At 36.2% G+C, this 26858-nt stretch overlaps 1 protein-coding gene and 1 long non-coding RNA gene across 4 annotated transcripts in view; one reads left to right on the top strand and one right to left on the bottom strand.

Moving 5' to 3' along the window:
* The window catches only part of LOC114942274 (uncharacterized), a 140595-nt gene that overhangs the window by 40391 nt on the left and 73346 nt on the right, over window positions 1-26858 (top strand). Inside the window, exon 3 of the long non-coding RNA XR_003821780.2 lies at window positions 13665-13715. This is a non-coding gene — a long non-coding RNA (uncharacterized LOC114942274). The remainder of the gene's footprint in view (window positions 1-13664; window positions 13716-26858) is intronic.
* On the bottom strand, window positions 1150-19881 carry LOC114942246 (myosin-IIIb). 3 transcript variants are annotated; one of them, XM_029317582.2, is made up of 18 exons: window positions 19368-19881; window positions 10636-10794; window positions 9812-10146; window positions 9197-9478; window positions 8405-8989; window positions 7712-8103; window positions 7280-7608; window positions 6587-7093; window positions 6094-6377; window positions 5728-6002; window positions 5298-5665; window positions 5108-5212; window positions 4771-5027; window positions 4381-4589; window positions 4135-4215; window positions 3535-3699; window positions 3214-3235; window positions 2802-2889 (listed from the first exon to the last, which is right to left on the bottom strand). In XM_029317582.2, exons 3-18 carry the CDS (start codon window positions 10142-10144, stop codon window positions 2878-2880), a joined length of 4206 nt encoding a protein of 1401 aa, XP_029173415.1. In that variant the 5' UTR covers window positions 10145-10146; window positions 10636-10794; window positions 19368-19881; the 3' UTR covers window positions 2802-2877. The 3 variants fall into 3 exon arrangements, with proteins under 3 accessions (XP_029173400.1, XP_029173409.1, XP_029173415.1); XM_029317567.2 differs by lacking the exon at window positions 3214-3235 and having other exon boundaries at window positions 1150-2889; window positions 19368-19778; XM_029317576.2 differs by lacking the exons at window positions 3214-3235; window positions 4135-4215 and having other exon boundaries at window positions 1150-2889; window positions 19368-19779.

The following is a 26858-nucleotide window of genomic DNA, read 5'->3' as shown; positions in this document are numbered from 1 at the left end:
ATAGAATTTCTGTTATGAATTTAGCGACTTGTGTTGCTTTCACACAATAACTGATTTTGAAATTGTGCGCGAAATAGTGCAGAGAGTAGCTTGATAAAGTCTTGTCACGTCGCGGTCGAAAATGCGACGTATATCTAACTAATATTACGTAATATTACGCGAAATAACGTTTCAAAAAAATTGTCTTATTTCACCTTTGAAAAATTATGTTTAGAGAGAAAAAGATCTACAGTGAAGCTTTTTAAATGGAGGTCAAATATCAGTATTCCGCATCATTTTTGCGTTCGCAGCCATCAGAGTAAGAATTAATTTGAGAGTAGATCGCAGATCAGGGTTAATTGGATTGGTTGAAGAAAACTATTTCGGAAAAATTCTGTCTTATATATACTTTCTACGTTTTGCTCACCGTTTACTGTCATCATTTCGATTAGTAGTCAATATACGTGCACAGAAAAAACAGTATCCTTGAAAGAATGCAAATATGCCTTGATTCAAGTATATTTTATCCTTATAATAGCGCCAAATATAAATAATTTTGGATAAAGGATAATTTATCCTTAAAACAAAGTGCAAAATTAAAATTAGTTATAAAGTATTAGGTATAAAGTAAAAGTTAAAACAAGAATATATCTAAAGGATAAAATATACTTTACACAAACTTATTTATTATTAAGGCAAATGAAAATTTGTGATTACAAAGAGCATTCTATGCTTAAATCAATCAAATAGCGTTCGAGAATAAAAATATACTTGAATCAAGGATTCCTTTTTTTCTGTGAAAGTGAGACCGAACACGCGGCCTAAATTGGTCGATAATAAGCTTGATGAACCCTTGCTTCGACCACGTTCTCTTGCCGTTAGTGGTAGTTTAGTGTTTAGCGCGCCAACTCGCGTTTTTCAGGAACTGATGCTTCAATTAGTCGACCCACGATGGGGCCGATTTCTCTTGTCTATAAAGTAGATTCATTAAATTCTGAGAAAAGGAAAAATACAAAAAAAACTCCGCCGAAATGAGCCTCGTGTTCGTTGCGGGAAATAAATTTAACTAGAGGCTGATTTATGGGGTAGATCCTCTTTAAATGAATTAGAAATTTATGACTGAACCGGTATCGAAACACTCTACTTGTTGATAAATAATTCAGTCATATATAACTATTTAATATAAGCATAGTTTATTTTCTTCTCTCTACAGCAATAATAAACGCTTACGACTTGAATAAAGCTAGACATGACTAGTACTAGACGCGTGCTAACTCTTGTACATATTTTTGTAACAAGGGATAAGACGTAAATTATATTAGAGAATTTTTTAAAAATATTCTGTCTCATAATACAATTTGTTGAACATGTTTCCGCATTAAAATATAACACTTTGCAGCATATAAATACGTTTATGATAAAACTAGCGATCTCTACTAAGCATTCGATATGAGACGAGTATCTTTTCAAAATGGACCAATTGTGAAATATTTCGTTCTTACTATTACACGACATTATTCAATGCGATTGCATATCGTGATTAAGTCTAAAGAAAACTGTTCAGACTTTAAAATCACGCAACAACTTTACACAGTACACAATATTGCACTTTTATACGAAAAGGAAAAAAAAATATATATATATTTATATGTAAATGTGGAACTCTTTCTTTATCTTCTCTACATTTAAAAGGATCGAGCAATTCCATGCCACGAATGCATTATAATATATATTGCTGCATGTAAAGTACTAATATTTCCGTTGGGGATTATTTGCATCTTATGTATAATTCGCGTGTTATGCTAGATATTGCATCGAATTTAGCATGCATATATTGTATATTATCCTATTTCTGGTTCAATAATAATGTATTATCGAAGTTATACTCTACGCGTATTGCATTTATATATTATTCAACTATTATTTTCTATATATTATAACAAGATCTAAATTACATTTTTTTTCATGGCAATAATAATGCAACTTCTCTTAACTTGTATATACATGACGAGAGGAGGTTGAACAAAAGAAATTTTCTATATTTTACAGTTAGTTAATCACGATTTATACGTTGGATGATGTTCATTCATCTTTCGCAAAGTCAAATATCTCTCGGGGGAAAAAAAAACGAATACTGTTCTATTGAATAATACAAAATAACATCACTTCTTTCCGTTAACCAGTCTATTCTGGGCCGGTGCCAACGGCGCTCTTCTCTTAACGTGTTTCTCTGGAACTTTGTCTTTCGGCAGTGACACTCCGTTAGAAACGAGTCCTCCTTTCCTCTTTCTTAAGGATTCTGTCGGAAGATATTCGGTCGGTCTTAGCAGCTGTCTGAAATTGTAAGGGCCATTAATGTCCTCCGTATCGACCTTGGTGTTCTCCTGTCGTTTCTCGATCACAGTCGGCCTTAAAAGTTGTCTGAGATTTGCGGCGATATTGAAATTGTCCTTTTGGAGTTGTTTCTGGTCCGTGGATTTTCCATTTGCTAACCGATTAATACCATTCTTACGATTCACATTGTTTTGATGATTTTTCATTGGGTAACCATTCTGCTTATGATGATCCGATCGATCCGACGACTTTTCCGTCTTGTTTTGACTCGATAAACCGTTGGTTAACTGCTCTGTATTCAAGATCTTTATTTGATTCGTTGCAACGTTATCATTATTTATTTTAGAGGGATGTTGGTAATTACAGTCGTTAATCGACGTATGGCGCTCGTTAACAAAATTATGGTTAACAAGATTCTGTCCATTAAGGGCATTATGTTGTTCGTTTACGGTATTGCATCGATTGTCGATTGCGATTCGTAGGCCAGATGGATCGTGGATATGCGAAGAACCGATTGCGCGTTGTTCATTTGCGGATGATTGCAGATTGTGGTTATGCAGTTCATTAATCCTTGTACTGGAAAAAAGACGTTTTTTTTTTAAATTCCATTTTTTTTAGAAAAAAAAACTTAAAAGGAAGATTATAATATAAATTTTGTTTAAAAGGAAGATATTTAAGAAGGATTAAAACTTTCTCGAAGGGAAAATGTTTAAGAGGGATTAATACTTTTTGTTGTTTTCTCGGTTATAAATAATTAAGCATTAAGTTGGTACTAAGCATGAGCATTAATAACTCGCGAGTTTTATGAAAGTATAAAAAACGAGCTCTACAAGTTGAACAAAACTATTAAGTGGACACGTATTCAAGTTCTCTGACAACGGTATAAATTTATGAGTTTACCTGGAAATTTGCCATGATGTTTCTGGCAACGCGTAGACATAAATGCAAAGGATTAGTTGTTAGATATATTCATTTAAATATAATGCAGTCATAGTATTAGAATTGAATAGATTATAGTATTAGAGTTGAAACACATTTAATGCGACATTTATAAAGTGTACGCTGTTTAATTCAAACAACTCAATTTGCTTTATACGTCTCGAATAATTTAATAAGAAGGAAATAAATTGCATTAAATTCTTTGCGCAAGATTTAACTAAAATAAACTGAACAGAGAATGCGTTAGTAAAAAGAATAACATGCGCGCGGCGCAATTCTTACTTGACACTTTTCTTGGAGCTCTCGTTCTCGCGTTGATCGGATGGATGTCTCAGGGCTTTGTGCCAAATGTTTGACAGATGTTGCTCCGGCGCTACTACAAAATCGCCCTGAGCTGCGCGATCTCGTCTCTCGGCATTTACATCCAGAATCTGGCCACTTCGCTTCCTATATAAACCAGGGTAATCTCATTATATCTCGATATAGATTGTATGTATAATCGTAGCATCGGTGTGAAGCGCAGTAGCTATATACGATGGAAGAAACTTTTGAATATCAATATATGCGCAAAACGATGCGTATAATATAATAGTTAAATTGTTCAAGCATATAATAGCTAAAATAAAAGTGGATAGAAATAAAAAATTAATTAAATTCGATTTGGAAAATTTTTGTGGTGAAACTTTTTAATTTTGCCAGAAACTATAAAAACAAGCATTCGCGCTCGGAAATTTCTACAATTCAAAATTCAGGCATATATACTTGGGGATATTCTCTGAATGAAATGCCTGTTTCAATAACGGTGAAAATACTATATATAACTAGCGCCAAAATAAACTAGTAGTTCTCATACGGATACGATCGACCAAATTTACGATATACCTCGACAATGTGTGAAGGTCATTTTCTAGCTGTATCAACGGTAAGTCCCAGCCAACTTCGTCGTCTTCGAATTCCGAACCACTTGCGATGCGAGTGCCAGAAGCATTCGAAAATTGAATATGTAAATTTCCGGTTCGTTCACGACGCTCAGTCGAAGCAAAGAAGACGACGGCTTTTGATTTGCATACATATATATATATATATATATATATATATATATGTATATATGTGTACATATATATCTACCTGCTCATTTCTTCCTTTAGATCTCGATAATACTTGACGCTGTCCTCCTCATCCGGCTGCGTTCCAGTACGATAATGCAAGATTGGCTGTACCATATTAAATCCCTCGGGCCGAATATAATCCAAAGGCGGTTCCTCGATGTCGCTTAATCTGACACCGGGCTTGTTGCGACGCAGATTTTTGTGCACTTCTTGATTTTTCATGTGTACCTAGCGGGATAGGAAGATTGCATATAAATAACGTCTAATGACTTAATCAAATTAATGGTCGTCGACGACGTTAATATGGTTTCTGTGTAAAATAAAGAGATTACAGCTAACCTTGAATAAAATACTTGTTAGATAAATTAATTGATAAAGCGTATTTTATAAAGCCAGTGATTTTAATTACATTTTGAGAGAACTGAATTAGATCCGCTTGTCGTAATTTAGGATGTATGGGATCTTTCGGGAGCGGTTTCTTTTTGGCGATTCTCTCCTCCTTTTTGTACCATCTTTGAACGATAAGAGCTGCGTCTTCGTGTTTTAATCCTTCGCGCAATAACGCCTTGTGGCCGTCGTATATGTTGTCGTAATTGTTTAAAATCCTCTTGAAACGTTCCTCCAGTTCGTATCCAAAGCGTTTGCGGATGGTATAGCCTCGAAAATCTAAAAATCAGTTCAATTATGTACGACATTTAGAATCGCCCAATTAGAGATTAGCAAACCGCAATTTTTATAATACATACGACTTTGTATGATAATCGCGGCGTCATCCTTTTTCAGATTTTTACATACTTGTTGTTTCTCGCGATTATTGATCTCCATATTTTCCGCTTTATATTTTGTTTCATCTACGAAAGAGAATTAAAATAAACGGAGGTCTATAAATAATTATGCAACTATTTGGAAAATCGAGAGATGAGAAATTAAACTCACTCGCCATAAAATCGAACGTTGTACTTTCTTCCTTCGAGCGTTTTTCAGCCATCATTTCTTTCGTTCGTTTTCGGGATAACCAGCCTCGGATATGGCGTTGTAACGTTACAACGGACACAGCGAATTGCCACTTTTGTTTTTTAAATCTTATCTTTGCGAGCCATCGTCGAACGCACGCTTGGACCATAATGATTTTTCTCAGTTGTTCCTCGTACTGCTTTGAAAGGAATTCGACGTGATAATATTTTAGGAAGACTTTCGTCTTGCCCAACGCCCATCCGTCCATTTTTAAGCGTATCAGAAGAAGTCGACAATTATCCCGACTGGCAATCACGCGTTCGTCGTAGCCGAAAGCGAGGAAGCAATATCTATAGAATTTATAGAGTGAAAACATTTTGCATTTTCTTTTTGTTCAAAACTCGAAACTTACCTTTTAAGAAATTCGTTGAATGGTATTCTATGAGAAAATCCGTTTTGTCGTATACGTATCGTTTCGAGGACACCGGTATATCTCAGCTGTTTCACGACCTTGTCCTTGTCGAAAAATCGCGGACTCCGCGAATCATTTGGCTTTATACATCGAACGAATTGAGGCGAGCCGGACACCATTTTTTGTAATAAATCCATCAGAGAGTATCGAAAGTATGTCGATACTGTCTGCTGAGCTCTGGATTGTGAGGCTAAACCTCGACTAGAATAACGTTCCTATACGTGACATTATTATGTCGTTAATATCTTAAAAAAATGGAACAACAAAATATCAATTCAACACACACATACACACGCACGCACATACTTTTGTGTTCTGGTTCGAGTGCGATTTTCGCGAGTCATTCTCCTGCAACGCCGAGTACAGGTTACCGGTTTTCGTGATCGGGCATTGGAACAGGAAACGAACCATGTCGTATTGCGACTGTCGTACCAGTTGAATGACTTCGGGCGGCAGGAAGTTTCTGTTCTTCTCGAGGAATCCTTCGGCTTGATACACGACACGTCCGGCAAAATGATGGATCGCGAAACAGACCGCGTCCGATTTGGGACGTACGTAGAACTTGGACTTGATGTTGTTGTGGAATTTTTCTGTCGGAGAAATAGCAAAATATTCGATAAAACTACTCATAAATTCCAAATATATGTAAATAAATACGCTATTAATCGGAGTTTATTAAAGTTTAATTATTTATTTAGAGAAATGGAATTATAAATATATATCTAGATGAAATAATTCCTGCTTCTGACGCAGTAGAGCGCGAATGTAATTTCTCTCATAATGCATCTAGATTGCTCACCGATCAGGGATCGATTAGTTGCTCTGGGAAATCGACTCTCTTCGTCCAGGAGCGCCAAGAGTCCCATGGGCTTGCTAAGTAACATGTCGAGAACCGGCCTGTTGTCGGAGAACTCGACGAGATCCACGGGTATTCCCTCGGCCATGTATTCCTGTTGCTCCCAAGTAAAGATATGTTGATTGAAGTAGTATTGTATCTGCTCGTTGGCGATGTTGATGCAGAGCTGCTCGAACGAGTTTCTGGGAAAGTTCTCGAAGCCGAAGATGTCGAGCAGCCCGATCGCCAACGGCTCGTAATTCGGCGAGCGGCTGAAGCACAGCAAACAATTGATCTGGTTGACCATCCAATCGAAGAGTCGACCGTAGAGACCCTTGGCCATTGCGTCGCGAGCCGCACGAGCCTCGGCAACCGTATTGTTCCGCGTAATTGTCTCGCCTCTGGTCATTACCGAGTTTGATGTCAGGGCCTCCAGGAGATCGTTTTGTTCGACGCCGAGTAGTTTCGAGACTGAAAGCGGAGTGCTTTTATTATCGGACCGGGCAATCGACCGTGATATTCTTATATGGAGAGTCATTAATGCCAGTAAATGGAAGAGTTTTATCGGTTACATTTCTAATTATCGTATCGTAATTAATAATCAATCAAAGAGAGAGAGAGAGAGAGAGAGAGAGAGAGATGTGAAAGAAATTTTACCTCTGTGTAACGGAATAGTGTCGATGACTCGGCTCTTATTGTCGGTATTATCTTGACTTGCCACCTCAGCGAATTCAATGTCACCCAGATGGAGTATAGCGGCTAAAACTCGATACACCGTGTCTACCTCGCTGTCCTGAAACCCGAGCACCTTGAAACCCATCTTGAGTTGCTGGAATTTGTCGATGTGCGTCTGCGACGTGTGACTGTAATGCGTGAGATATCGATGATACCTTCGAAGCGTAGGATCGAGATAAAATTCCGAGAGGCGATTGTCCGCCTCCAAACCGTCGTACATATAATAGAAGACGTGAAAGTTTCGCTCTCCCCTGAAAAGTAGCAAAATTTCCGCTCGTTGGTTAATTAAACTCTCCATTACATATGTAATATAGATATAGATTTTATGGGCAGTTTTTTTTTTCAAAAACTTACTCGGCTTGAGCGATCACACGTGATTGCTCCAACAGATATACCGCGATTCTCGCACCGGTCACCTTTCCGCCCTTCGTCATTGTCAGATCCAGATACTTGCCAAATCTCGAGGAATTTGCGTTTATACCAGTCGTGGCGTTTCCGAAAGCCTCCATTATAGGATTTATCTGAAGTATCCTCTCCTCGAGGTTGCGATTTGGCGCCTTGCTGAGGTATACAAGCTGTTTCAGTAATAAATTCGCGCTCTCCGTCTTTCCGGCGCCTGATTCACCGCTAATAACTATCGCCTGATTCTGACGTTGATGAAGCAGTGCTTGATACGCGGCATCGGCGACCGCGAATATATGCGGAGGATTATCCGATCTCGCTTGACCTTTGTATCGTTTTTGCTCCTAAGAGGAATAATAAAAAACATTATTTATTTTATTTATTAATATTAAAAAAATATATAATTAATCTTAATAACAAAATAATCATAGTTTTATTCTTCTTTGTTTGTAAAGATAAACCAGACTGTGATATAATGATAATAATTATATTAATTATTCATATTTGTTAATATTATAATAATTATTAATATCTGTTGTATTAATATTAATATAAATGAATTATTAATTCTTATGCCACATCACACGGTTTGATTTATCTATATTTTAATACAGTCATTCGTTTATATAAGTAAAATATACTTACAATACCGGTGTATAAGCCGAGATTAGTGAAAGGATTAACGGCAACCAGTATATCGCCGATGTATGTGTATATCTGCGTTTGCTCGTATCGGTGCTGCAATTGATCGACAATAGCTTCTTCCGACAGCATGTCGAGTGCCGCGAGATCGTCCATGTACATCTTCTCCGGTCTCGTCTTGCGGTCCGTCTTCAATTTGCCGTGTTTCGTAGTCACTTCGGGCTGCCGATGTACTCGACCCTCCGCTCTCTGTCTACGTATCTCTTCTCTCAATTGCTCCCTGATCTTCCCCACGATCGGCTCCACGTTCGACAATAGCGGATGCTCCTTCAATTCGCTCGCGAACGGCCGATGCTCGAGATCCTTCACCAAGCATTCGGCTATGAAATCCTTCAGTTCCGGCGAGTAGATGTCCGGATTCTTCAGGGAGGGCGGAGGATTTCTCGGAATTTGAAAGAGCGCTCGCATGGGATGCAATTCCGACAATGGAGGGTCACCCTCGGCTAATTCGATGGCGGTGATACCGATCGACCAGACATCGCAACGCGAATCGTACGAGGAGTCCAATTGCTGCTCGCAAGCTATCACCTGTTTTTTTTTACATAATTGAACAAAAATTTTGAAAACAATTGAGACAATTTTGTATTGAAAAAAAATATATATTTCTTTGTCGAAAGATTTTTCTCGCTTGACCCAAGGTGGATGTAGGTTGCTCGATGCATTATTCTCTCTTTCTTGACACTTCAATTTATTAGAAAATTTTCACTTCCGATGGCAATGAACTCCTCGACTCACCTCTGGCGCCATCCAGTACGGTGTCCCGACAGATGTGTTTTTCCTGGCGAGAGTCGCGGCCAGATGCGAGGACACGCCGAAATCGACCAATTTGACACGCGCTTCTTCGGTGAGCAGGATGTTGTGACCCTTCACGTCACGATGCATGCAGTGATTGCTGTGCAAAAAGATCAGAGCCTCCACGGTTTCCTTCAAGATGTAAGCTATTTGGTCGTCCGTTAGACGAATGCCGCGTTTTTTCACACCCTGCACGAGATCGGTCACGGAGCCTCCGGTGCACAGCTGAAACCGAAGCAATTAATTCTTTACATATCTATTTCCGCTTCCTTTTGGGAAAAACCTGACAAATTAATTTACGGAAATTATAGATATGTATAGATGCTATTAGAAAGTACGATTTTTTTAAAGAAGATGTTTCATATGTGTATATGTATTTAGCAATTTGTGTACGAAGCATATGGTCTGACATTTATTACAACTAATTACAAGCGGTAGTAATTAAAGCCTTCCGGGTAATAATTTTCTATCTTTAGCTATTTTCATCAGGTATTTATACGTAAATTTTATATTCCTTTTGCTATAGATTAATTTGATCGCTTAATTTAACGACGATACCTCCATCACGAACCATAATTGGTCCTCTTCCTGACCAGGCTTTGCACGCTTTAGAAACAAACCATGGAAGAGAGGAATGTTCGGGTGTAGGCTCAGATCTCTCAGCACCAGATACTCTTCCTCGATTTCCTCGATATTGTCGGCGACGTTCTCCAATATTTTCACGGCTACCTTGTTACCAGTTTCTTTATCGTAAGCGGCGTACACCTCGCCATAAGTACCCTCGCCGATCAATTCTTCCAATCGAAAACGTTCACCGGGATCCGGCACCACGTCGAAATTGACATGTTGACTGAGGCCGTGATACGCCATGTTGGTCCCACCTCCGGTCATTTCTGTACATAACCGATGTTAAATCGTTCGTATCGAACGAGAAGAGGACCAGCAAAGAGAATAATAGCGCCGATCGAATATATCGAGTATATTTATTTACTTTCGTTTTTTTCACTTTTAATTATTAAAATTTATAATGTCAAAATGTAAATGTGTATAATTAATATAGTGTTTAAGATAAGTTTAAGAGTAATTTAAAATTATCGTCTTCAACATTCAAATTGGGTACAGCAACGTTTAAAATATCTTAACGGTATTCGATTACTTTAAAGAGATTACTTATGCGACGACATTTCTATTTATTTCTTTTTCCCATTAAGCGGGACACTTTTTGCGAGAGATATACGTTAAAGTGCATTGGAGAAAGTTTTATCGCAGTCGAAACGTTTTGTGATAATTGCACAGCATCTGTCAAAGTTACTGACCGGTTTCCTTCATCGTTGCTTTTTTTGTTCCTCGAAAGTTTAAAATTAAACAAAAAATTTGGGTACCTTATCGAACTAGGAAGGTCTCGATGGACGTTGTTAGTTCAACCAGCTGCGACACACTGCTTAGAGGCGTTCGTTTTCCAACTGGATACCCGTTAAACTCCTTAATAGTATTAGACTCTGGTTAGACCGGCGCACTTCTGCCTTGTTTCAGAAACAGATCTGCCAAGAAAAATACGCCTTATTTAACTTTCCTTCGTAAGACTGTATTGTATCGAAAGACTGATCGTGAATAAAACATTCGTGCAATACGATCATTAATTCGCGTGAATGCGTATAGAAAAGTAAGCTGCAGTAACATATCGAACTTTATTCTGATACATGTTCATTTTTTATCGCGATCTCTTACACATGAAAATTGCTTTCAGCGAGATTTACTTTGATAAATTTTGTCAATTAGAAATATCATCTTGCTTTCGAAACATCATATATCGAGTATTCAATTTTGCGTCGTGAAACAAATATTATGTGAGATTTAGTTGTCGTATTTTTATTGTTTTTTTTTATTTTGATCTCTCATTTGTTTCGCTATCGATTTTATTCAACTTACAAAACGAGGACACATTCCGAATAACGTTAATTTTGATGATGAAGTCCTACTCAATTGTGCGAAGCCGTGTAAAGGTCGAAACTTAGCTGTGGCTTCAGGCCACATTTTGTTTCTCTAAATTGGATGTGTGATTATAAACCGCAAATATAGGTAATAATTAAAGATACCATAAACTACTTCCTCCTTTTCTTTTTCCTCTTCAATTTCATAGTGAGCGAGATCTTTTCTTCTAGATTCCGGCATCTTTTACATTGATGACAGTGATAAGTCGAAACTATTCAGATATTCTCTCGATTACATTATAAAAACCGATTTTACTCGATGTTTGTTCGTGCATATCGGCGAAAGGATTTCTCTCAAAGTGCTTTGCAGCCCGCCTTACTAATTTTCGATGCGCTTAATTTCACTAGGTATGTAGATTGCACGTAGCGTGACTAGCCAAGAATGCATCTTAATTAAACACTATACGTCGACGTTAGACTATGTTTCATTAAAATTTTTAGTTGTAGTAATTATAAGTGATCGCCAATAAATGATTAATGATTGTGCGTGTGTATATCCATGCGTGTAGATTAGAAATAATTGTGAAAATTATGTTAAAATACGCGAAAAATCTCTTTTGCAACATGTATTTATAACAAAAATTACATATTTATCTCTAAAGTATATTTAAATAAAATAATTAAGTGTCGGGCGCACAAATGCGTGCAAAATACACACGTCTAAGTAACTCAACTTATATTTCTCTTTTGAGCAATATGTACCGTACGAATTATATATACGTTAAATATGTATGTCTATGTGTGTATATAATTATTTGATAAAATGATGGGAATCGTGTCAATGTGGCGTATTTATTAATTATTTGCACGTGCGTGAATCTGCGCATGTAATTATACGATTGCACTGGAACTTTGTGAGATTGCCAGTAAATACGTATACCGTAACAACGGTTTACACGCAAAAGTTGACGCTTGTGGAAACTCGTTCAGATACTTGGCACTAAAAATAATGCGCGCGACCGCAAACACGCGTTTATCGCGTTAAGAAACATGATATATCGAACGGATCATCGGAGTCGAATTAATAAGGCTATCTTCCGCATCACTGATTATCATGATTGATCGGGAAATCTCAATTTATTTAAATTGAATTATAATCGGTGATTTTCTTCGAAATATGTAGAATCTTGTTAGCGTAGATGATTCTTCTCTTCAATATGCTATCCCTAATATCGAAAGTTGTAAAACAATAGCTTATAATGATAAACTGTAATGGCGGAATATATGATGTAGACGGTAACATTTAAAGCGAAAGTAGTGAAATTTAATAATCATTTAAATTATTGGCAATATAATTATTATCCCCTCAACTAAATAATTTTAACATGATGTTTTAAGGAAAATCGATATCACACAATTTCTCACCTGCGAAAATATTTAATATTCGGTCAAGAAATTAATATTCTTGAGAAAAAGTTAAATTACATGATGTTATTCTCACGATTCAGTAATTTATTTCTGCGCGTGAATATTTTATTTTTTAAATACATCTAGTATCCTAAGATCTCACTTCTTCTACAAGATTTGTTGTAAAAAAAAACTGAACTTTACTTTCTCGTACAATATGAATAAAGTAAAAAACAAAAAGGAAAAAATTGTATTTAGTCATGCTGGTAGTTTTGTTATTTAGAACGATCAGTCACCATAATCAATTTGGAATATGGTTCGCTCTTCAATTGTGTGTTTCTTCATCTATTTCACAGATCAATACTCTGTGATACTATAGACATTTTACTGTAATTTCTACGAAAGCATTGTCTTTACGCTCGCAAAAGATAGTTATCGTTTATGAGAAGATAGCTCATGAGACATTTCACCGTGAAAACACACGGTACAATTTTACGGTTCGATACCTTCGACAAAGGTATCAATTGCTCAGCAATAAGCAATCACGTATGTCCTGGATCACGTGTTCGCCGGGAGTATTAGAGCGAGGAAATCCGACATGAAATCGGTTTAAGGGTTCACCTATAAAGTAATGCTGTCGTGGACGACGCTTTTGATTAACATGATGTTAGAATCACGATTTCTTTGTGTTGTATCTGTGTGAACATTTTATCGCAAACATTTTATTGCGTCCTTCTCGTACATATTCCATTAAATTTAGTGCGTTTTAAATACATCAATCGCGGCGATATCTATTCAAACTTTATTCGAAGACGTAAAAATCGTAATTTCTGAAGATGTACGATTATAGTAGAACAGGAACACTTATTTTCAGTTTGCAGCAATTTAACGCGGAACGGAATCTACGAGTGGAAAAGCGTAACAGTTTTTTTATTATTATATCTCTGAGAAGCTCTGCGATTTGTCTCCGATGAAATAATTACTCGAAAGGGAAAAATGCGTCTTAATATATATATAGCGATCAATTTCTTTTTCCAGTCTTTGCTCTACAAGTTATTTATTATGTGTTTCAGATATGCTTTTTCCACGAGGAAAACTTTTCCATCATCGGCTGTCAACTCTCGGTGAGTGCACACTTTATATTATTTATATGAAACATTTCTCAGAAAGAAAATAGAAAGAATTAAAGACGTCGAGTACGCTTCAAAGATTAAGTATTCGTAGTTCCGCTTTCGTGATTTGTATTAATGTCTCGACAAATCGGCTTGGAAAAAGATGAAGAGGAAAATCGAGAAAGAGAAAGAGAGGAATTTTTTTACTCACGGCGTAATTTCTCGCAGGTTTGCTTTTAGCACGGTTGTATGTCAAACTGTTGTGAACGCAAAAGGACGGAAGTTTTTCCCGATTATAGTACGTATGTACATACGTAGTTAGAGCCGCGGTTCCGCTGGTTTAATCCTCTCAGCGTGACGATGTAACGGTACAATGCGTGCCATCAATGACCACATCACGCTGCGCTCCAGCGTAATGTCGAACGCAACGCCGGGAAAACATCGCATATATGTTAATTGTGGACAGAATAAAATAGAGAGACGAGGATATCATGGAAATCTCGCGCGCGATCGCGAAAAGTGTGTCGGCGCTCGTCGGCGTGTTTCGGAGAGGAGGATTTGGTGCCGCTACGCACGAAATCTGTGTGTATGCGCTAAAATTAATGAATGTATAAATAAATAATGTATTACGTGTGCCTAATAAGAGGACGCGTACACATTGATTCGGCGGTATTCTCTTCATGCAACGACTGCATAGAAAGTAAACGGGTGGTACATAGTCATGCAAGAATTTATTCTGCCGGGCTTTCAGCTTTCGATTCGATGGGTTATCGTTGCGAGACGAGAAACTCGATCATTCTCGATTATCACGGTTTTTTTTGTAGGGACGAATTGAGAAACTAATCCCGAGTTGATCTATGTCCGCGAAACTTTAAACGGTTTCGTATAAAAGTCTGAAATTTGGCGACTCCGTCTCGATGTCGAAACGTGTCTTTAGAAACTTGAGAATACGGCGAAGAGGTATTTTCGGATCAATTCCTCGACCAATTTATTCAAAACGGTAGATAAAAAGTGTGCAAATTTTTTTTTGTTTGTGCGAAGAAATTAGATCGTCTAGAACAGCTTATAGTACTTATTCAACGAGCCATTGCCGGGAAAATCTTACAAAGGAGGTGAATGGTAAGATAGATGAGCGCAGTTTCTTTTAACGATCGAAATTTTCAAACGAACCACGAAGTATCGCTCTATTAACTATGCGTCCGTCATTGTTGAAACCTCCGTAAGAAAAAAAAAATCGAATCGCGGCAAGTTCGCGAGCGAAATGATTTTACGCCACAATAGACAAGTTGTGTAACGTGATGTATCGCGTGGAGATGTGTATAGTCGGCACCTTTTTAATAAGCCAAAACACGGTACGCGTAATCTAGCTTCTTTGTATGCAAATCAAGTTGCAGTATTTGCGACACAAAGCTGCGCTGCTTACCTACATCGTCAGAAATCCCGTCTGAAAAGAGGGTGTAACATCAAGGCGCAACATCAAGATATGAAAATGTAACCAGTATTTAGTTGTTGAATGGTGCCACTAGAATATATATTCTTATTCTTTCTTATGAAGGTCTAATACATTTTTTTTTATAAAAGGAAAATTATATTCTTCATCAACATTGTCATCCGATTTTGCTATTTATCAGTCTGAGTCGTATTCATGGTCTCCTTTGATCGTATCAGACAGGAAGCGAGACGTGCGTTTTATTTCACTCTGCCGTACGCGACGTGAGAATAAAGATAATTGCGACAGAAAGAAAGAGAGAGACGTATGTACATTGTATATCTGGAGCAAGGTGTATCTCGTAAAGCGAGCTTGGGAAGAAACGAGTCGTTCTTGGCGATTCAAGAGTCGATTCCCAGAATTTTTACCGTACCAACTATTTCTCTGGTTCGTATAAAAATAAAGATGAAGGATAAATCATCGTGCATGCGAGGCATAACTCTCCCATGCAATAGATGGACTTTCGTGACTTCCGGAGCTCGAAGTTGACATTGTTGCGCCGTAAACGATCGCGTGCCATATATATACATCGTTTTGGCGTTACGATACGCTAAAAAGTGACTCTCGCTTGGCACACTATGAGGTATATTAAAACGACCAGCGACCAAGGAAAAGGACGTTTCCATGTCGGGGGAAAAAGCGGCAAGTCTTTAGAGACCTGGCGAGGGAATAATTAGTTTTAGAAGAAAGTCAAACGCGACAGTCACAGAGTCGAGAAGATTTAGAGCCGAACGGCTGCGTCACAGATTATTAGCTTCAGTTTCTTTTCTTTCGCGCGTCGTCTCCTTTCTTTCGACTTCTCCGACTTTGTTTCTTTTATTTTATATAGTTACGTGTCGTTATTTTTCTCGCAAACTCGGATTCTCTCCTAATTGATCTGGCGATATCAAAAGCGCGACGAATTTTAACAATTTTGGAAATATGAATATAAATCTTTATTTACATAGAGTATTACATAGAGTATTAAAAAATAGCAGATATTTTTTTACATTGTGTAGATTTTTTGACGCGTGTGTGACATGTAAATTTAAAAATTAGTAAGATATTTTTGATATAAAAATTTTGATGTCATATCTGTTTATTTCTCGGATTTGTTTTTAGATTTAGTATGACACACTTTGCGTAACACGTTGAACTTACAATTACGAGATTATTTTTGCCGAGATTCCGGCAGCGAAATCGATCTTGCCGAGGAAATGGAAATGCACTTCCCGAGTGCAGCGGTGCGCGAGAAAAATAGTCATGTAACAGTATCCGTTGTTACATTGTACCGTACTGACTCTATTATTTTTACGATGCGTTTGTAATCTCTTTTTTTTCTCTCTCTCGTAATGCACGTAGGGAAAGTAACAAAAAATCTCACACGGAAGTTGAAATTGCAATATGAACGTTAAATATGAATATTAAAATAAAAATTATAAAAGAAATATAAATTAAAAAAAAAGAAAATCAACAATACAAAAAGGAATTGAGCGCGGGAGTAATTATTTTTTATGTGATTCTCTGACGAAATTGCGTTTCCTGTAAAATGATCAAATCACGTTTCTTGCCAAACTTTTTCTAACACAATCATTTCCTTGCAATTGTAATCAACGCGTTTCATAGATTTTTCATTGTGTCATTAAATCGAAAGAACGTCTCGTGCGCATATATACGTACATCTATTTTGGAGTAAATTATTGTCGCGATCGTTTACGGTGCAATAATGTCAACCGAGCTCCGTCATCACAAAAGTTCATTTATTGCATGGGAATTGTGTTTCGCATACAATAAATTATTCTTCTTCCAAACTTTATCAGGAGAGCAAACAGCAAAAAATGTCATCAATATTCGTTAGTGCGACACTTGGTTAATTAAACTTTTTTTTTTCCAGAAATTTATTAAAAGTTAACCCATAAATTATGCGCTTCTTACCATATTTATATACAATTATGTCTCTATCTTTTATGATAATTAAGTTTGTTACTAAATAAATTACAAAAGTAAATTACCAATGTCTGATGAGACATGCGAGAAATTTAATTTGTCGAATATGAAATTATCCTTATCTCTGCTGCGGAACGGGAAAGCAACAATTATATACAGTATTCCATATATATGATGATGATTACAGACTAAAGGTTCTAGGAAGATATTGCTTCCTCGAAAGTTGCTCACATAACTCGCATGTAACAGATATTTGATTAGCCGTGTTACCTGCGCGCGGATGTGTTTGGTGAAGTACGCTCGGTTCATTTAATTATCTACCTGCGTACACCGCAATCTTGATTATACGCGTGCAATTTCGTAGATACGCGACAGCGCATGAAAGCAACAAAGTTTTCGCGACGCGACACTTGGCTAAACCTTCATTAAACCGATATCTCACTCGAAAGAGCGCGATATTTTAAAATTGTACACACGATTGGAAATTGGGGGCATCCGGTATAATAGAAAATAAATAGGCTTAGCGAAAACTCGAAATATAAACATGAATTCAGGTTCGAAGAATCGCTTGATAAGTGCACGAAGATGCAGACTGATCAGCAGACGAATTTATATATAGGGATAATACATGTTATTTTATGGGTTGGTGACGGAAGAGATCGTTTCTCGTGATTCACGACGAGACTCGCGTGATCAACGTTCGTATAACTGGTTCTCTCCTTCTCTCTTGCTCTCTCTCTCTCTCGCATCGGTGATTATCATCTCTTCGTAATATATCGATGGCACGCCCATATATGGCAACTTGCCGAGAAAGTTTTCGGCACCTGTACGATAGTCGCCCTTCGAACGAAAAAGTGTGTCCATGACCTGCCTTCCTTGCGTGTCGGGTTCAAGGTGCTCAGCACACACCTCGGTGCACGCTTAGAGGACACTCTCGTAAAGAGGACACTCGATTTCTCCGAATTTGTGAATTCTCTCTGTTCTCGATGAATAAAGAGCGATAACTAGCACGAAACAAAGTTCGAGTGTTTTTGATATAAAAGTGGTTTTCGCGTAGACCGCCGTTGTCTTATCGGCGCTAAGATAAATTTTTATGATTCATTATTGTTAGTCATTATTAGTGATGGAACGGATGACAGATGCTTGTAATACTGCCCTTCCTTGATAAGACTCTGAAGCAATAAAAGTTTTTTTTATTGCTTCAGGTTGGGTAAATCCAATTTAATGTCATTTGACGTCCGCTTTACATGTAATTGCATAATTTACGATTTGTTAGGATGTACATTTCGAAATATACGCATACCTTCATATTTATTATAATATAATTTGGCAATGCGTCATTATTTTTTATATTTAAAAAATGTTTATAATAATATTTAAAATATCTTTCTCTTTTGTACGTTATTTGACACAGAATATTTGGATTTCATTTAAACTGTTACATTAGAACGTGTAAAGTAAGACAGAACGAATATATAATGCAGAATGAAATATACTCATGTATAATTCAGCAACGATCGCGCATAATATGTGAATCACGATATAATCAGCATTATTGAAAATAGACAAGCTAGATAATTAGTAGCCTATAAGTAGTCTGATTTTTTCTTAATCTAATAAATAGTTCTTATTTATACGACATGCATGTTTGTTGTTTACGATCGTTCTTTATTGCTCAAGGATTAAGGTGTGATAATTAGCTTCAATTTTACTAATTAATCTTATCTTTTTCGTGTGCAATGTTTATATATACTTAAATTTTCAAGACATTTATAGTATTTAAAACGCATTTGCCAATTGTATAAATCATAACTTTATCACTTTAGAAAAGATGTAGATATATATGTACTTTCAATTATCTAAGTTTCGAAGCTTCTATTCAAACAAGAATAAGCTGTCACATCGTATAATTGAATGTACATATATTTACTACGTGTGATATGTATATTTACATATACATATATCTACACGTTTGAATATCTGTGTTTACATACACAATAATTATTAACATCGCAAATTTGCAAGTGTTGTCACTGCATACAATTTTCACTATTATTCTCAATTTTACATAAAAATTATTGATATCATTTCCACTTTTACAGGAAATTTATGTAGAAATATAAATTGATTGCCTTGAATAATTATGAATATTTGTATAGTATAACACTATATTGATACACGAATCTTTATCAACGATTAAAACCTAAAAAAGACATATGATCTTTTAAATGACGCTGAACATTACTCACGTGTTTCGATGACAAGATCCACAACAGAAAGATAAGAGACCTCAGTCTGTCACGATGAGAGTACGAGAAATGCAGCAGGCTAGGAATCGTCGGGATGACAGTCGCGATCGAGTCGTAAGTCCACTCATGGTGTATTAAGCACAAAGGGGAACGGTCGCGTTTTAGAATCGGCGTGATCACCGTGTGTTCACCATGTTACATCGCGCGACCAGCTGACTATAAAATGTACCGTGGAACAGTATCAACCGGAGTACGAGCGCGCGCGGCGTCTTCAACATTGACGCCGGCCGTATTCGAAGGAAACCGCGTCGGCAATCCCTCTCCATTCTCCGTTCTATCGTAGGTCTTCGTCCGCTCCGTGCTTCTTCTCTCTTCCGGAACACGTTCGATCTCCCCTCGTGCTCCATAATCGGGCACTGTCCGATCGAATTAATCCTTGGAATTTGCTCCGATATACTTGACCGTATTTTTAATCTCCATTATTTTTATTCAAACATTTTTTCATTGCTTTCAAGCATCTAGTTTTTAGAACTATATGTATATGTTAATTGTTTCTTTTTTCTCACATGAATCATTTCAATGAATTTTATTTATAATAGTATCGTTTATTATACTTATTGAATTATTAGATTAATTATTCGTCATTTTAGTTTATTCTGATTTTTCGAGTTAATTAATAGAACTGAAATTAACCAAATTGAAAAGTAATTTAAACTTATATATATTTTTTTATACAAAAGAAACATTTTAAATATATGTGACTAATTTTAAAAATTGCGTATTCCATCTTTAAATTTACTATTAAAAATTTATAGCTTTAAGTATGTATGTACAGTCTTGCTGATTAGTCGTATCTTCCTTCGTATGATCGAAAGTCTGTTTCTGATTAAAAATTAATGTTCTCATCATGTGGCCTTATTGTTTGCCGTTGAACAACCGAAAGTGCGAAAAATTGGCGTACATGTTCGGAGAAGATTCCAAACGATCGCATATCCCTCATTAATCACTGAGAAAAGTGTTGTCCGATCGATTAGACATCGTTCGTATAATGCGATCGAGAACGGTCTCAGTGTTCGTTCTCATTTTGATTTACGCTCATTATCTTGTCTTTCAATACACGTGTTTCACAGGTGCTCCGTCTTGATCGTCTCTCGATCGATCTTAAAATTAGCTTTCACTTATCCTGTTATTCTTACATTACGATCTTGTTGGTCGATCGGTGTCGGAATCATAACACAATGACCATGGAATAGTATGAGAAATCATTTCAAACTCTAAATGGAATTCATTTGTCGTACTGTGAAATCTTTTTTTCCCGCTTCTTGTTCTCACGACGCTTTAACCATATTTTTCGTCTTCATTTTTGTTATTATTCGTTGTTATAATTTCAAAAAATTACATTTAATTGCGTCGCGGAAATCATGTAACGGCCATTTATTATGTAATATACGTCTAGCATTATCGTAGTCTTTGTAAATAATGAGAAGGTCTTGGAATGACATAGTACTGTTTGAGAAAAGTGTTTCATTACCGCAATCTTTTGCTACTTTCTATCGCGAACATATGTGTGGGAATCAAAGCTGCAACTCTTAAAGAGAAAAGCAATTACGTTACAAATAAATATTGTGTAAGAATACTATGTATGTACATTTAGAAAAGAAACTCTTTACCTGTTGATAAATTGCGAATACATATTTATCGCTTTGTTCATTGAATGAACCGGTGTTGATGAGTTAAAAGGCACATTTTTGCGCTTTGTATTACGTGTTTCAAGAAATCTTTTATCTTGCTTCTTATTTTTCTACCTAATCTAAGACGATAATCTCAGACGATACGTATATTTCAAGAAGCTGCCGATGATTATGATAAGAATTTTTTTGATCATTTCACGTCATATCTGATGATATGAGGATTATAATTCTTTATTCATATCTCATTATATCTCTGCTAAAGTAACTACAGTTCGCACGCTGTTTCTTTTCAAAGAAAAAAAAACTTGATAAAAAACTTGTATCAAAAACTTGAAATGAAAATAAGAAATTTGAAAAAATGTCTACGAACATAAAAATCTTATAGGATCGCTGTCGATGAAGAGGAAGCTCTTTCAGATATATAAAAAATATAGGCAATGTCATTAACGCAATAAGCTATCATTACTCATTTACGGTCCGAGTGTTGGATTTTTTGAAAGGTCGCGCGAAATACGGCGGATACGCGTTCATGGAAGCGTAGAAGCGCGGCCGATAAGCGAGATAAGCGTTCCTCTCCAGCCCGACGTCACAGTCGGATAAGTCGGAGCTCAACGATGCGTGATAAGTACTCGCTATGCCACTTTACTACTCACTCGTATTCCTCTCTCGTTGACATGCCAGGCTGTCGACGAATGTGCGTGTACGCAGATAACGAGCGATACACAGATACACACAGGCTGACATGAGTTGCAGAAAGTGACTACCTATTAATGACTCGACGGAAAGATGAAACGGTATCGATACATGTCTATATCGCGCAAGATCGATGTTTCGATAGTATTTGTAACAAAAAATATGATCAGTTATATAGATATCCATAAATGGACATCCGATCGAAATCCGTCTCTCGAAATCTGTCAGAAAGGAACTCCACTCCGAATCGGTTACCAACACTTACTGTTACCGTGTCGTGTCGAATGCAATTAGGTGAAATTTAATTACAACATTTAATTGCATGTTTACAAAGTTAGTCAACAACATTGTCTCTTTATATCGTTTAGCGGATTCAAAGTGGTTTCGAATGTTCCGACACAGACACGAGCAAATATTCGTCCGAATGAGTAATCAAGTTAGGATATTAAACTAAACGCAACATCGGTTTAATTGTAATTAAATTAAACATTTAATGTTATATAAATATGTTTTACGGGATAAATAAATTAAGCTATCGCACAGGATTAATATGTTAATAATAATATTTTAAATCATTTGTTTAAAGAGAAAGTTTGTAATATTTAATACGTTAAAATGGAATGTTGAATAAAATTGACAAATAATGTTTGTAATGATGCAAATTGTAATTATTCTATTTTTGTAAGTATATGTTACACGATAATACATCGGAAAAGCTGTTGAAATTTATTTGAAATATAATGAAAAAAATGCACAATCTAATTATACTGAAGAAGACAATAATTATTGTGCGTACTAAATTTGGTATATTCCACGTTTCATTTCCATACTTTTCGTTATCGAATAGCTATTTTGTAGATTGCTGATATTACAGAATGCTAACCAGCAAACGATAATACAATTTCAAAGAGAGTGAGAGTCAGAATGGAGTTTCTCTTGAAAGTGGGGTAAATGTTGGATTTGTTATGTTTGACAATTAAAAAGTGTCGGTACAATTCGCAAAACTTTGTATTTGTATAAATATAAAATATGTATTTTCAAACACAGATTGCAAGAATCGCTCCAAAAGATTTAGATACTTTCTTCTAACGTATCTTTTTATATTGGTCGATAATTTGAGACTCATCGATTTTTTTCGATTACTCGGCTAAAACATTTTACACTTTTATTAGATGGAGCGAGGAGTCTGTCAAACACATATAAGAGAGTATACAGAAATCTAGTTTATCATTAATCGAGAATTGTTGAAGAACGCGCGCTTTTCAAGCTCACACCCATCTACATCAGTATAATGATCGCTTTTTTCTTCTAATTTTTTTTCCATAACAAAAATGAATCTACCTTTGATATATTTATTACAATCTTTTTTATTACATTTTTGAGAAAACTATTTTACTTTATTATTTCGTATCGAGAAAATATTTTATCATATTATTATAGTAATGAAACATTCATTCAAAGATATTTAACAAGTATTTTTAAACTTTTCTCTTTAAAGTATCGATTACGCGAATTAAAAATTTGTTTGAAATAATAATAATATATCATGAAAAAACTATGTGAGGATACGATCGGATAACATATCGCGTAACAAATTGAAACGCATTAAAGTGTCCATTAATAACATATGTAGACTTGAAATAAATCAGCTTTTGAAATTTTTTCTGGTTTATATGCGGCACCGTAATGAAATGCGAAATATCATACGACTATGTCATTAGATTCGTTTCACGTTTGGGGGTGTCATCCGTTGTTCGGCAAACAGATTTAAGCCGAGCAAACGCATCGCTCACATTCGTTTGATCAAATAATCGTACGGTACAATTCGCGTCCATTAGCTTCCATTAAATATCATTAATCACGGTTATGAAAGTGACAGCTTCATTTAATAATTATCCGGGAGCGGTATTGGGGGATTTGTAGTTTCGTACTACGGCATGCTTAAAGCCGGCAAACAACGGACGCCATTGTTCTCGGTATTAGAGATTTACAGCAAAGAAAGTTTGTTTACCCGCGTTATAAGAGCCTTCATTGTTCCGTCATTAATTTCAGTAATTATTCTCGAAAATGTTGATCACACACCGCTTCGGTAGATAATTAGACGCTATTAATAATCGCGTTTCGATTTTCCATTTTATTCGAAAAGTTATCTCCTCTTCGACGTTCTTTCGCACTTTCAACTCGTGAACTCATTCCATTATGTCTTTTTCCATTTGTCGACGCGTATGCGATCTAAAATGCGTTCCCACTTTCGGATAATATAGTATCGAAGAGACCGATTCGAACTTTTTTCCAATCGATGGACACGCGAGCCGACAAACATCTGTCTTTGTTTGACTTATGTTGTAGTCGTAGATAAGATTGAAAGCCATCTGTTGCTAAAATATCAATCTTCCATCCGGGATCGCGTGTGTTATATATGTATATGTATTTTATATGCGGTGTCAACAAAATGTTCCGAGAGCATGGGCGTGTTATTTAACTTTACGTCAATCTATGAACTGAGCTTGCTTTTTATTGGCCTGTTTTTCCTATCCATCACACGCGCGAAACGCGCGGATTGTTTTCGAATAATATTTGCCGGCCAAGTTTTCTGCATTAGCCATTATGAATCGTATTATTGCCATCACGTGCCATGTCATCATTCTGATGCCAAGAGATTGCTCGACAATCGTCGCGTAATGAGGGTAGAGAAGAGTTCGTTGACACCGCGAGAAAGAACGATCAATTTCGCTTAGACCCTAGCATCTACGGGATCCTAATTTCTCAGCTGGACATAGTCAGTTGTCCTTTTACGAATTCACATGCGGGATGCAATAAGAATCGACCACCCGTGGATTCTCGGACGATCTGTGCGACGCGGGAAGTCCAGACGAATGCGAGTGCGTCGTTCATCGATAATTGTTACCCTCGTCCCATCGACATTCATTTTTATCTATCGTTTTTGCCACGAAAGGAATTGTCCTTCGATAATGTCGACGACGGGTTAATTCGCGGCGCGTTAGTGTGGTTCCTCGTAATGAAATAATTTATACGACCGTCTCTCTTCTCTCAGCGTCGTCCATCGGTCCGAATTAAGCTACGTGACATAGGACAATTTCAGAACGGTTTACCCTAAGGGCTTCTCAACTCGGGCGTCCCGGGGCTGGATCATCGGGGGGTAAATTAAAACGAAGACTTATGGAAATGCAAACATTCGTGCCGCCAATAACGATTCCTCTTGCCCAAGACCTAGATCCAGCGTCGATCAAGGAAGACGTGGGCGAATTACCCTAGACGAGTAATTGCATCTTTTCCGCTCGAGTCTTGCCCCGTTACATTCAAAATATCGTCAAAATGACTATTATTGAAAATAACTATTATTAAAATTCCACGTCGTCGTGTGTTATTTGATTTAATATTAATGTAGATTTTATCACAGAAAAAAGGAATCCTTGATTCAAGTATATTTTTATTTTTGAACGCTATTTAATTGATTTAAGCATAAAATACTCTTTGTAATCACAAATTTTCATTTGCCTTAATAATAAATGAGTTTGTGTGAAGTATATTTTATCCTTAAGATATATTCTTGTTTTAAAAATCGCATATGGTAAAAACAAACTCACATTTGAACTAAGAATTATTATATATACTTGAAAGTACCGCTTATATCCGATGCTCACTTGTCCTTGCAATATTTATAAGTAAATTTCAGCTTCAACCAAGAATATTTTGCACTTTGTTTTAAGGATAAGATATCCTTTATCCAAAATTATTTATATTTGGCGCTATTATAAGGATAAAATATACTTGTATCAAGGCATATTTGCATTCTTTTACGAATACTGTTTTTTCTGTGCTCTTCAATCCGAAAAAATCACAGATTGTACTGTTACTCTTTTAGAAAAAATTGGGAATATCGGGAAAAAATCTATAGATTTCTTGAGAAATGATTCGGATTAGGAGAAGACACAATGACTTATAAAAATACACAGAAAAAAAAGAATTCTTGATTCAAGTATATTTTTATTCTCGAACGCTATTTAATTGATTTAAGCATAAAATACTCTTTGTAATCACAAATTTTCATTTGCCTTAATAATAAATAAGTTTGTGTGAAATATATTTTATCCTTAAGATATATTCTTGTTTGACAAATCGCATATGGTAAAAACAAACTTAGTCACATTTGAACTAAGAATTATTATATATACTTGAAAGTACCGCTTATATCCAATGCTCACTTGTCACTTGTCCTCGCAATATTTATAAGTAAACTTCAGCTTCAACCAAGAATATTTTGCACTTTGTTTTAAGGATAAATTATCCTTTATCCAAAATTATTTATATTTGGCGCTATTATAAGGATAAAATATACTTGAATCAAGGCATATTTGCATTCTTTCAAGGATACTGTTTTTTCTGTGATCAAAATTGAGAAAGCAAAATTAAAATTGCTAAAGATTTATATTTTAATTATAATATATAATTTCGAAGATTCGACGACAGTTTTCTCTTTTCCCTTCCTTATTTATCTCTAATTTTTGGCCAAAAGCACGCAACCTTGTTCGGTCGGATCCTAAGAAAAAAATTCCCCGCTGTAAGAATGCCAGAGAAATTGTAGGTGACAATAATAGCGTATTTCTCCGGCTTGCCCGTCTCCAATCATACGCCAACGTACGATTGTTTCGAGAACTCTCGTGGATGCTCGCGTTTTGTGCTCGTTGGCTGGACGTGTCCTCGTTGAGAAAAATCGAGAAAGAAAATAATTGGACATAAATCCACCGGTTGGTCGATTCGAGGTGGTCATTATGCGGGTCGGAACGTACCTTGGCTCGAGTGCAACGCAAATATAGGCCACCATCGTATGCGCAACCGTATCCACTAAATATTACTTGAAATATACGACAGAGAAAGAAATGATAAATAGATCGCGATAACTGAGAAATAATTGGAACGATGATACATGGAAAATTAAAGATATACTGCTTCCCTTCTCACGTTGATTGTTCTATTCATAAATTTAAACATAATTCCTATCATATCGGAATTAAATAGAAATAATATGAAAGATTTTTATCATCTTTTTTTATATAATAAATCAAAAGATTCGATATTTGAAAAA

Source organism: Nylanderia fulva, unplaced genomic scaffold (genome assembly GCF_048542155.1).
Source record: "Nylanderia fulva isolate GAGA-0341 unplaced genomic scaffold, ASM4854215v1 Scaffold6, whole genome shotgun sequence".
Classification (NCBI taxonomy): Eukaryota; Metazoa; Arthropoda; class Insecta; order Hymenoptera; family Formicidae; genus Nylanderia; species Nylanderia fulva.
This window is presented reverse-complemented; position numbering and strand designations above follow the sequence as displayed.